Source organism: Haliotis cracherodii, unplaced genomic scaffold, assembly GCF_022045235.1.
Source record: "Haliotis cracherodii isolate W230 unplaced genomic scaffold, xgHalCrac1.p SCAF_14, whole genome shotgun sequence".
In the NCBI taxonomy this organism is placed as follows: Eukaryota; Metazoa; Mollusca; class Gastropoda; order Lepetellida; family Haliotidae; genus Haliotis; species Haliotis cracherodii.
The window spans coordinates 19367195-19380725 of record NW_027266269.1 but is presented as its reverse complement, the minus strand read 5'-3'; the positions used below and the strand labels follow the sequence as shown (position 1 = coordinate 19380725).

The window sequence follows — 13531 nt, the reverse complement described above, 5'->3', positions numbered from 1 at the left end:
TGGTCGGATGAAAGATCGTTCTGACGTGACGCGTAATAGGATGTCCTAAGATCTTTGTTTAGCGGTGGATTTTAATGACTGGATGAACAGCATGTTGTGGTCATAGTCCAAGAGTCCACACTGTCCGAAACACATCTTCTAGTGAGGAGAAAGGGGCAACCTAAAACAACAAGAGTGTGAGTGAGTATTGTTTTATGCCGCTGTGAACAATATACCAACAATTTTACGGTGGGTGACACCAGTTAGTGCTTCACACATTGTACCCTTGTTAGGGTTCGATCCCGGACCGTCGCTATGACGAGCGAACCCTATAACCACCGAGCTACCCAAACGCCCGAATCAGTCCGGAACACTTGTAAAGCTTATCATGAAACAACTAAATGAAAATGACATGTACATGAATATGGAAGTGAAATCCGTGTAATGTTTAAAGCTCGTGTCGACCCCATGTTAAAAAATTCAAGGTCCCCTCACCCCTCAACCCCCACCATTAAGCATACAAAACATTTATACGGAAGCTTTTTAGGGTCACTTGTTTTTTGTTTTTTTATTTCAAATTTGAAGATACTAAGTTGAAATTTCAAGTTAAAATCTTAAAATTTCAAGATCATTATCTCGAAATTTCAACTAAGTACGTATCTTAAATTTCAACTTTGTATCTTGAAATTTCAACATAGCATCATGAAATTTCAACTTAAAATAAATTTAAACTAAGTATCTTGACATTTCCGTAGATGTAAACATTTTACATACAAATTGGAAACGTATATAAACATTACTAAATAATTTGTTGATACGTTTTCAACAAAACTAATACGACTAGCAAACGCAAATTATTTCGTAAAATATTTCGATTCATCTTTCGTATGTTAAGTGCATTCCTCCTTTTCCGAGAGACTATAGCCTTGTATCCTTGCTTGAACAGACTTGTCACACTCCCGTTTCAGGAAACTCTACATAGGTTCAATGTATGAAGCGCAACCTTCAAGTCACAGACCCGTGAACATCCGGGGTAGAATAGCTCTTCAGCAACCCATGCTTGCCGTAAGAGGCGACTATGCTTGTCGTAAGAGGCGACTAACGGGATCGGGTGTTCAGGCTCGCTGACTTGGTTGAAGAATGTCACCGATCCCAATCGCGTGGATCGATGCTCATGATATCAGTCACTGGATTGTCTGGTCAAGATTCGATGATTTACAGACCGCCGTCTTATAGCTGAAATATTGCTGAGTGCGGAGTAAAACAACCAACCAACCAACCAACTTCATGGCACATGCCGTTCAATGGATTGAGTATTACTAACAGCGGCATAACGCAATACTCATACACATAAGCCAGTGTCCCAGTGTCCCATTGTCCTCGGGTCCAAGCGAACGAACTACGGTGACCCTTAACGAGTTGTTGTCATTCAGCAAAGCAGTGTGTTTAGCAGCTGTTAATTAAGCCGTTGGGGGTTGTCGAGGATTATTCCAAATACCTGACATTGTCTTGGGAACGCCGCGCATGCGCGTTGTTTAAAGTTGTTAAACATGCACTATTACATTGCGCGTATTTGCAGGTGATTGTGGCGACTTGGGTGCGAGTTATGTGTCGTTGTCGGGAGTATTTTAGCTGTGTCATGCTGATCTGCGTGGTGTGGGCCAGGAAGACAGTGGTCAAGAATGTGGACACATTGACCCCAACTTTCACGGAGCTATGCCAGAATCAGCTCATCAGTGTTCCCGGGGCTCAAGGGTCTGTGTACAAACACCACATCAATATAACATCTCAACACAAGTGTATTGGTCAGATGTTGTGGAAGTGACAAATAATTTTACCTAGACTTTGTTTTAGCATTTATTTAGGAATTGTCTTGTCCTTGTTAAAAGTAGGTGAGTGAGTATAGTTTTCCGCTACTTTTAGCAATATTTCAGCAATATCACAGCTAGGGACACCAGAAATGGGCTTCACGCATTGTGCTCATGTGAGAATCGAAGCCGGCGTCACTAGCTATCGAGGTAAGTGCCGGCCGCCTCACCAGTCCTTGTTCATGAGTACAGGGGGGGGGGGGGGGGGGGGAATTCTCCCGTAAATGTAACAAACACAATAAAACAAGGCCCCCTTCGACTGAATAATCACCATGCCGTCACCACTGACACACCCTTCTGCTCACGACCGCCTCCGTGGTTTAGTGGTAGAACTTCCGCCCATACGCGTCATACCAAAAGACGTTAAAAGAATGCACTTGTTGTTACCCTGTCTGGCGCTCGGCGTTAAGGGGCTAAATCAAGGACTGGTCGGCTCGGAGTCAGTATACTGTGTCTGAGTGGGGTATTCATGTTAAACTGCGGCATGGTATATCAGTGTGCTGGCACTACAAATCGGCATCAGTCCGGACTAGTACATGCAGCAACACACACACACACACACACACACACATGAATAATCCGAACAGTCGATAACAAAGGCAGGGGTGTAAGGTGTGCGTGTGTCGAGTACAAGCAGAGCATGTGCTCCACGTGCAGCGCATGACACCCCACGGATCTCGCTTATTCGGTGTAAATGGATTCTCCCGTTGCCCGAGGAACGAAAACTGTTATAAAACGCGCTTTTCGCGCAGATGTATTTGGAGTATTTTCAACAGTGAGGCTGCTTTAGTTTCACTCCGCCCAATTGTGATGGTTGAATGTTGAGGCGACAAGAGTTGTGTGCCCTGACAAAAGGCTTGCACGGTGATATTCATAATCTGCATAACTTTCGGGCTATCTTTATACACTGATCTGACACGCCGTGACAAAACTGGAATACCGTTAAAAGCGGTGTTAAACTCAACTCACTCACTTGTGTGACTGAAGGTTGTGAGATAGTGAGTGAGTGAGCTGGGTCTAACGCCGCTTTTAACAGTATTCCAGTTATATCACAGCGTGTCAGCTTAATGTGGAACGAAAGCCTGAAATGATGCAGGTCTTAGACGTTCACCACTTCGGTGAAACCCACGAGCACGGGTATGGTGCTGACAAACCTAGAAACATAATCAGGGCGAACCAGGATTCGAACCCACAATCATAGGTTTCGGCGTATCTAAGGGACGCAACTCTGCACAGCGAATAGCGGCGCCTCAGACGACTGGGTCACCCATGCCCTCTTGTGAGATAGCAACGCCAAAATACAAAATAAAGAAATACAGTACGATCGCTTATTTACATAATTTGCATTCAGTATTTACTACATACAGCAGCATTCCAGCTAGATCAGATCTGTACTCATATAGCAACATGCGCGAGTGCCGGTGAAGGTCAGTATTCAAAAATAACAAACGAATCACACTGAAATTCAGTGCTTCTTAACGCTGCAGTCAACTATATTCCTATATCACGACTGCCTGTAATGGTCAAGGCTGGAGCAGGCAAACTAGTGAGTGACAGCATGAGCAATAGTCCACTCAGTCATCAACCAAGTCAGCGAGCCTGACCACCAGATCTCGTTAATCGCCTCTTACGACAAGCATAGTCGCCTTTTACGGCAAGCATGGATTGCTGAAGACCTATTCTACCCCGGATCTTCACGGGTAACATCAAACGACAAATGTTTTCTTTATATTTCAGTGGATCGAACTGCAACCTTGGTAGCCTGGTGTGTGAATCCCTTGGCTACAGAGGCGCTGACAATATGTTTTTAGTAGATGTACGCTAACCCGTGAAGATCCGGATTGGAATTGGTCTTCAGCAACCCAGGCTTGTTGACAATGCTTGTCGGGAGAGGCGACTCATGGGATCGGGTGGTCAGACTCGCTGACTTGATTGATGCATGTCATCGATCCCAATTGCGTGGATCAATGCCAGTGATATCAATCACTAAATGTCTCGTCCAGACTAGATTATTTACCGTCGTCATATAGCTGGAATATTTCTGAGTGCGGCGTTACACAACAAACAAACAAGAAAAATACCATGTTATATTTTACGTCCGTTTCTTAAGGTTCATGGAGGACTTGTTTGAAATAATGATGTTTTCAGATTTTACTTTCGGTTTAAAAGTTGGATAATAACCTCCTCCTTGGTCTGACCGCCTCCGTGGCCTAGTGGTAGAGCGTCCGCCTGGAGAGCGGAAGGTCCGGGGTTCGATCCCCGACCGCTTCACACCAAAAGACGTTAAAAAACGGTAATAGTTGTTACCCTGTCTGGCGCTCGGCATTAAAGAGCTAAAACAAGGACTGGTCGGCTCGGAGTCAGTATACTGTGTCTGAGTGGGGTATTCATGTTAAACTGCGGCATGGTATCTCAGTGAGGTAGCACTATAAATCGGCATCGGTCCGGACTAGTACAAGTAGCCACACACACACACGTGGATGCACGTCGCTATATAAGTGCAATAATCTTGGACGCGACGTTAAACCCCATTTCACCTCACCTCACCTCCTCCTTGGTCTTGACAGAGAGTGTTAGCGTGGGGAATTGAGCCTCTCCAAAGTCCCTATTCCCTGGGCTTACATTGTCTATCAAGTCCCCGGAGTCTGTTTTTATCGTTTGCATCCCCATGCAATTGGGATACGATGACATGCTTCAACGAAAGTCCGCGAGCCTGACCATCCGATCCCGTTAGTCGCCTCTTACGCCAAGCATAGTCGCTTCTACGGCAAGCATGGGTTGCTGAAGACCTGTTCTACCCCGGATCTTCACGGGTCTAATCTATTGAGGAATGCGCAAGGATGAAGTTCGTCGAAGGTGTCAGGATCCGGGTAGGGTGGGTTCGAATCCCAGTTTGTTTTTGTTCCTGTCATCCTTTTTTGTCACACGTATAAAAATCTAGACCTGCCTTTTTATACCATTTGGGCTTGTTAAAGTTAATTTATTTTATTTTTAGGCTCTCACCTTAAGAAACGAGTTCTTTTTCAAATTTCAGTCTGCACCAGGTTTCAACTTTTACCATAAACCAAGCCACTCAGATTATGTCAGATTTTCGGGAAATCCGCGCCGTCATCGCCCGTCTATACTTCGTGCCTCAGGGGCCGTGGCCAAATGACGTCACGTGGTACAGTACAACTACTTTCACGTTTATAGAGTTGTCACCTACTAAATAATAAGTGAGAAAAGTTCTCCCTCCAATCTGGTCAGTTTTGAAACAAGATGTCCTGAGACAAAAAAGAGGGAAAAATCAAAGAATGATGTTACGGTATAATTGATCATGCCGTGAACCACTATGTATACTGTTATTTTAGAGTTTAAAGACATTCTATTTTATCATTCACATGTAGATAAAGTGGTCGCTGGGAAAGAAATCTTTACTCTGTTGCGTTCCTTACCTGTACCAGGATCTGCTGAGTCCTGGAATCTCCCCAGTAATGATTGTTGGTCTGACAGCACCATACCAGGTATGTTTTAACAAACTTGTACAAATATACGCCCTGCGCGACGTTTCTCCCCACCGTCCTTCTCCCTAGCCCTAGCCCTTTCGCAACACAGTGCACGTGTCAGTCATACCTACTTAATATACGATAATATGTTAAAGAGGGCAACACGTAAAAATGTAAGAGTTTAAAATGAAATTATCACAATTTTTTAATGAACTTACATGAACGTGCCACTGGTCCATAATAAAACCACAGTCGTAATTTATATATTAATTGTCTCTTTTAAGATAATCAACCCTCTGTCAAATCTTTGGACTTAGAATATGTCTATACAAACTCCATAAATCATTGACGAGAAGTCATTACCGTATGCCATTCAGCTTAAAATATATGACCAATTACGGCAGAATTATGTCTAACGTCGGATTACGTACGTCGGACTCATGATATATTAAGTCACAAAATGGTTCCCTGTCATTTATTTTGTCTTCTTGTCACAAATACTTATCAAACCACTGTGGGATTCGTGCTTTCAAACGGAAACGGTATTTGGAAACATATTTGCATTCCCGGATTCTGATTATAATTTGTTTTCATTAATATATCGTTTTCACGTAATCATATTGGCGATGGTTTATGTATTAACATTAATATATATACACTCGCAGGTCATACATAATGTCCCCGTAGAAATTCCTGAGTAGAATAAGTCCCAAGTACTACATGATCAAAATGAGGAATATTGTTCATCCGGTATATTGACGCCGAGCAGACCAATCCTTGTTTCAGCCCCTTACTGCCGAGAGCCAGACAGGGTAACAACAAATCTTTTAACGTATTTTTGCACCACGCGGCTTAGTATCCAAACCAGGACCTTCCTCTCTCCCGGCGGACATTCTACCACTGGACCACGAATCTCCCCTGTAATGACTGTCAGCACCATACCTGAGCAGGCCTATTTCAATCCAAAATTGTAAGAATCAACGACCCCTTGGCGTCAGTCTGTCCTCCAACATTAAGCTTACCCAAGCTGATGGACCTTAAATACGGTTAAAAGAGGCGTCGAGCCCAGTCTTATCAAAATCCCATCTTTATTTCTAAAACTATAAAATCACATCAAGATGTGAGGACACCTGAACCCCGCGCAGATTCTGACCCTACAATCAAAACGAAGGATGCGTGGGTTCTTGAACCATTCCGATGTCAGCTTTATAAAACCATTCGGTACAATTTCCTAAACGTCTCGAATTGGAAATTTCAATCTCTGCACAAATAGGGGCGGTCGGGTAGCGGTTAAAGCGGTCGCTCGTCACGCCGAAGACCCAGGTTCGATTTCCGACATGGGTAGAATGTGTGAAGCCCATTTCTGGTGTCCCCCGCCGTGATATTGCTGGAATATTGCTAAAAACGGCGTAAAACCATACTCACTCACTCACTCTGCACAAATATACAGTACGCTAGGTGGAAAAAGGTTTGGATGCTGATGCCACGGCGCTCATAAAAGACAGGATTTATGAAAAATATCAAAAATTTAATAGCACGGATTTATTTTTCGTTTTTTTCGGATTCGTTTTCGAGTTACAGAAATGACACATGCTTGTCTGAATGTTCCGAAAATTTAGAAGTCTTGACGCTGATTGCCGGATCAGAAAGTTGACCCGACGCGACCTAGAATGAAGGTGTCATAAGATCTTACACAGAAGGTTAACCTGTCAGAGTAAAGGTCTGTTAGTAATGAAATTAACTGTAGAGATCAGCTCTCTCACTCAATCTCTCCAATTCTGTCATAAACTTACGGTCTTTCACAGAGGAAGTTGAGTTTGACGGTGCAGTCGTGATCGTTCCACTTGTAGCCGTATCTCTTGTTGAGATGGGCGCAGTTTTCAGACCCCCCGCCGTTGTCCGGCTGTCCGGGGATCCAGTTGGTGTAGGTGAAGATCTTCTGACTGTCCATCCAGAACCACTCTCCCTCGGTGTACAGGTCCGAGCCGTCAATCCAGGTCAGCTCTGATGCCCCTGCGTGGACACGTGGACATTCACAATGTGGACATTCACTATGTGGACATTCACAACGTGGACATTCACAATGTGGACATTCACTATGTGGACATTCACAAAGTGGACATTCACAACGTGGACATTCATAAGATAGACATTCACAATGTAGACATTCACAACGTGGACATTCATAATATAGACATTCACAATGTGGACATTCATAATATAGACATTCATAATATAGACATTCACAATGTGGACATTCACAATGTGGACATTCATAATATAGACATTCACAATGTGGACATTCATAATATACACATTCATAATATAGACATTCACAATGTGGACATTCATAATATAGACATTCACAACGTGGACATTCACAATGTGGACATTCATAATATAGACATTCACAATGTGGACATTCATAATATAGACATTCACAACGTGGACATTCACAATGTGGACATTCATAATATACACATTCACAATGTAGACATTCACAACGTGGATATTCACAACGTGGATATTCACAACGTGGATATTCACAACGTGGACATTCATAATATGGACATACACAACGTGGACATTCATAATATGGACATTCACAACGTGGACATTCATAATATAGACATTCACAACGTGGACATTCATAATATAGACATTCACAATGTGGACATTCATAATATAGACATTCACAATGTGGAGATTCACAATGTGGACATTCATAATATAGACATTCACAATGTGGACATTCATGATATAGACATTCACAATGTGGAGATTCACAATGTGGACATTCACAATATAGACATTCACAATGTCGAGATTCACAATTTGGACATTCATAATATAGACATTCACAATGTGGACATTCATAATATACACATTCATAATATAGACATTCACAATGTGGACATTCATAATATAGACATTCACAACGTGGACATTCACAATGTGGACATTCATAATATAGACATTCACAATGTGGACATTCATAATATAGACATTCACAACGTGGACATTCACAATGTGGACATTCATAATATACACATTCACAATGTAGACATTCACAACGTGGATATTCACAACGTGGATATTCACAACATGGACATTCATAATATGGACATACACAACGTGGACATTCATAATATGGACATACACAACGTGGACATTCATAATATAGACATTCACAACGTGGACATTCATAATATAGACATTCAAAACGTGGACATTCATAATATAGACATTCACAATGTGGAGATTCACAATGTGGACATTCATAATGTAGACATTCACAACGTGGACATTCATAATATAGACATTCACAATGTGGAGATTCACAATGTGAACATTCATAATATAGACATTCATAATATAGACAATCATAATATAGACATTCACAATGTGGAGATTCATAATATAGACATTCACAATGTGGAGATTCACAATGTGGACATTCATAATGTAGACATTCACAACGTGGACATTCATAATATAGACATTCACAATGGGGAGATTCACAATGTGGACATTCATAATATAGACATTCACAATGTGGACATTCATAATATAGACATTCATAATATAGACATTCACAATGTGAACATTCACATCGTGGACATCCACATCGTAGACAATTACAACGTGTTTTGCCATTTCATTCTAAAATGTTTGAGGAAAACAGGGATGCATGTATCGAGTTTGAAATAGAAGTGATCTAGCCTGATAGGTGTCTTGTAACCGGCATACGCGAAAAGTGATTTTGTAAACACTATCCAATATGGCGGAACGTTCGTATTTTCCGAAACATTATACACGATTCTTGGCTTATCAGCGACATTTCAGAATTGTCATTAGTGATTTGATGAAAAACAGATACCGGTGATCACTAATAGATCTATGCTATTTTTGAAAACCAACTCTTCGAGTAAATATCCGATATATAGATTTCTAATGACACTGGTAAATATCGGTGAGTGGTGATTTAATACTGTGTGAAAAAATGGCGACATTTACGATGTACCTAATTATCAGAGGTCACTTTCAGTAATTCTGCTTTGCCCAAAACGACAGTGAATAATATCACAGAAGAGGGAATTCCCACAGAATTGAAAACTGTGAAGTGTATAAGTGTGCGTGATGTATTTTGAATTTTATTCGACTTCGAAGTGAGGGTTGAAGAGGAGGGACATCTATATTGCTGTGGCATCCAGAGTGTTTACACTCTTAAAAAAACATAACATTCAACACAGACGTCGGTGAACATTCGACTGAAGCACGAGCAACTTGTCAATGACTTACTATCAAGAAAGTAGTTCGGAATTCGATCTCACATATAAGTGTGATACCAGTTATCTGAAATGGGTTTCTCACCTACAGGTGTGTAAGAAAAAATGTTCCGGGCACTGATACTGAAAACCAAAAGCCAAATAGCCAAGGCATCTTACCTTTAACTGTATCCATATATTGCTGGACGCTCTGTGCCTTGCTGGCTGAATCTATTGTTGCAAGTTTGGCTTTCATTGCTTCGCAATAAATCTGTAACACCAAGGATCACTCGTCATTTACGTTACACATTACAGGATGAGAAAGTAATTTATTACAAGTTGTTGCAGGATCACTCGTCATTTACATTACACATTACAGGATGAGAAAATAATCTATTACAAGTTGTTGCAGGATCACTCGTCATTTACATTACACATTACAGGATGAGAAAATAATCTATTACAAGTTGTTGCAGGATCACTCGTCATTTACATTACACATTACAGGATGAAAAAGTAATCTATTACAAGTTGTTGCAGGACCACTCGTCATTTACATTACACATTACAGGATGAGAAAGTAGTCTATTACAAGTTGTTGCAGGACCACTCGTCATTTACATTACACATTACAGGATGAGAAAGTAGTCTATTACAAGTTGTTGCAGGACCACTCGTCATTTACATTACACATTACAGGATGAGAAAGTAATCTATTACAAGTTGTTGCAGGACCACTCGTCATTTACATTACACATTACAGGATGAGAAAGTAGTCTATTACAAGTTGTTGCAGGACCACTCGTCATTTACATTACACATTACAGGATGAGAAAGTAATCTATTACAAGCTGCAATCTGCATACCGAATGGTAAGAGTGCAAGTATTCGAACTCTTAATAATTATATCACAGCACAGCTAAATCAAACATATTCATTTGAGGATATTGACATTAATGTCACAATGAATATACAACAGGATGTACATTTCACCCAGCAGCCTGCTGCACCTCCAGGGCCCCGTTCCACAAAGCGATCTTAGTGCTACGTTGATCGTAAGCCTATGATAAAGTATGGGAGCTACGACCAACGTAGCACTAAGATCGCTTTGTGGAACGGGGCTCAGATCAGGAAAGTGTTAGGACACTTAAAACAATATTCTTGTTTCTCATTACTGTTTTCAAAAGAGAAAATGTTGAAAACAATTTTAAACGTTGCTCCTTGCACTTATCTTACTTGTACTGGCACCTCGAGCTCATTCCTGTTGTATATTGCTGGCCCACTGAGATACCATGTCACAGTTTTAACATGAGTACCACACTCCGGTATACCGACTCCGAGCTGACCGCTGACCGGTTTCTTAATCATTTTCCTAACATAGTATACCCAACGTCAGCGTAAATCGGGAAATTATGAGTGAGTGAATGAGTGAGTAGTTCAAATATATATAACCTTATCAAAACGTATCTGGGATTCGAACACACTATCACTAGTTGCTGGCACGCCGCAGCTTAGAAGATTCAGCGATTCGCGAACTGTGACAGCAAAGGAGAGATAATATTGTTTTAAGCCGCATACGCAACCATAGTGCCATTTACGGCATGTCGCAATGATAATACTTCCGGTTCTTAAACTTGAGATGCGTTGGCGTAGCGTAGTGGTTAAAGTGTTCCACTCATCACACTAATCACAAGGTTCGATTCCATTTAGTTTACATTTGTGAGCCAGCGTAATATTACTTGAATAGCTCGTAAACACTTGTCCGTATTAATGTGGTTCATCTGGAGCGCCACAACAGCTCTACCCACCTTTGCTTCCGCCCAGTTGACATTCATGACCTCCACGTGGAAGCAGGCGTTGCCAGACTCAACAAAGCCATCACTACATGCATCTGAAGTTACATAACATTAGGAACATGGTACATTTTAGCGACTTCATGTGTTTGCTGTCAATGCTTCAAGACACACGGAATCTTTCACCACAGTCCTATTTCTGGAAAATCCGGCATGTCCGATGAACATTTCATTTTGCTAAATCTGGGGCACAATTAAGTTGTTTCCATTATATTCTGGAACAAGTGGAACCCGCTCATCACCACGAAAGTCTGCATATAGTATTGTAGCAGAGGATGTACCACCAATGAATGAGTGAGTGAGTTGGGTTTTACGCCGCTTTTAACAGTATTCCAGTTATATCACGGCGTGTCAGCTTAATGTGGGATGAAAGCCCGAAGTGCTGCAGGTCTCAGACGTTTACCACTTCGGTGAAACCCACGAGCACGGGTATGGTGCTGACAAACCTAGAAACATAATCGGGGCAAACCGGGATTCGAACCTACAATCTACAAGGTTTGGGGTGTCCAAGGGACGCAACTCTCCACAGCGACTTGCGGCGCCTTAGGGGACTGGGCTACCCGTGCCCCATCGCCATGCTAGATGTACAACACAACGGCTAGCAGTGTGCACATTTGAACGTAATAGATAATGTTCAACCCACTTTTTCTGCAACTTACTAATTAATATTTCCAGTCCTTGTCATCCACATCCTTGTCCTTGTACACTTCGTACTAACTTAACCACGTGTACCTCGCGGTGTTTCACAAACTCATAGAGTGTTAGTCGGCTGTAAATGTAACGTCGTTTCATTAACAAAACTTAACAGTAGATCGCTCCTTTCTCCCTTTTGATATGTTAGATACCAGTAATATTCGGAATAACAAATGTTCAAGGGGAATTCACAATGTATTCGATACATACATATATTCGGACCAGTGAAGATCCGGGGTAGAATAGCTCTTCAGCAACTCATACTTGCGGTAAAAGGCGACTATGCTTGTCGTTAAAGGCGACTAACGGGATCGGGCGGTCAGGCTCGCTGACTTGGTTGATGCATGTCATCGTATCCCAATTGCGTGAATCGATGCTCATGATGTCAATCACTGGATTGTCTGGTCCAGACTCGATTACTTACAGACTGCCGTCATATAGATGGAATATTGCTGAGTGCTGCGTAAAACAACAAACCAACCATCCATATATTCGACATGAACGTTTGTTTGTTTTGTTTGTTTGATGTTTAACGCTGCACTCAGCAATATTCCAGCTACATGAGACTGACTGTAAATAATCGAGTCTGGACCAGACAATCCAATAACTGACATCATGAGAATCGATCCATGCAATTTGGATACGATGACATGTACCAACAAAGTCAGCGAGCCTGACAATCCGATACCCGTTACTCGCCTCTTACAAGAAGCATAGTCGCTTCTAAACGACTAGCATGGTCGCCTGTTACGGCAAGCATGGGTTGCTGAAGACCTATTCTCACCCGGATCTTCACGGGGCCGACATTTACGTACCTATAGCACTGAGCCCAAGGACTGTGAGAGACAGACAGAAGAGACGTCCGATCATTGTGCTTGTTGTAGACGTGTCTTTACCTCGTCTGGACACCTGACCTCAATATCACATAATATCACAACTACAGTCCAGGGACAAAATAACTTCCATCTTAATAATGTGCTTATTTATAATGCGCAAATTCCACAGTTTAAAGCATGCTCAATGCGGTACATCATTGTCCCGGTCTATGGATTAGTGTGCACTCGATATTCATTCTCAGCTTCCTTTGGAGTATACAACCCGAGCTGCCTAGAAGGTTAACAGTTCCATCTAATCATGTCGGGTACCCATTCACTGTTGGGTGAACCGGGACATATTTCGAACAAAGTCTCTTGCCTAAGGCGACAACTATATATTCCAGCTATATGACGTCCTTCTGACCAGACACTCTAGTGACTGACATCATTGAAAACGATCTACGGAAATGTTTGTTTTTTCTTTAACGCCGCACTCAGCAATATTCAAGATGTATGATGGCGGTCTGTAATGGACCAAACATTCCAGTGATTGACATCATGAGTATCGAT

General features: G+C 41.9%; 1 protein-coding gene across 1 annotated transcript; it reads right to left on the bottom strand.

Moving 5' to 3' along the window:
• Positions 1–7: 7 nt before the first annotated feature.
• Positions 8–13016, bottom strand: LOC139460617 (perlucin-like). The gene is made up of 5 exons (XM_071242085.1): positions 12962–13016; positions 11409–11491; positions 9781–9871; positions 7126–7345; positions 8–160 (listed from the first exon to the last, which is right to left on the bottom strand). Exons 1-5 carry the CDS (start codon positions 13014–13016, stop codon positions 139–141), a joined length of 471 nt encoding a protein of 156 aa, XP_071098186.1. The 3' UTR covers positions 8–138.
• Between the last annotated feature and the right edge of the window lie 515 nt (positions 13017–13531).

Bases quoted from the DNA above. Each gene is read 5' to 3' on its own strand.
- LOC139460617 (XM_071242085.1), bottom strand. From the start codon at position 13,016: ATGATCGGACGTCTCTTCTGTCTGTCTCTCACAGTCCTTGGGCTCAGT. The intron at 9,872-11,408 runs GTGGGTAGAGCT...TTGGTGTTACAG, and splicing joins TCAACTGGGCGGAAGCAAAG to ATTTATTGCGAAGCAATGAA. The intron at 7,346-9,780 runs GTAAGATGCCTT...GTGTCCACGCAG, and splicing joins ATATATGGATACAGTTAAAG to GGGCATCAGAGCTGACCTGG.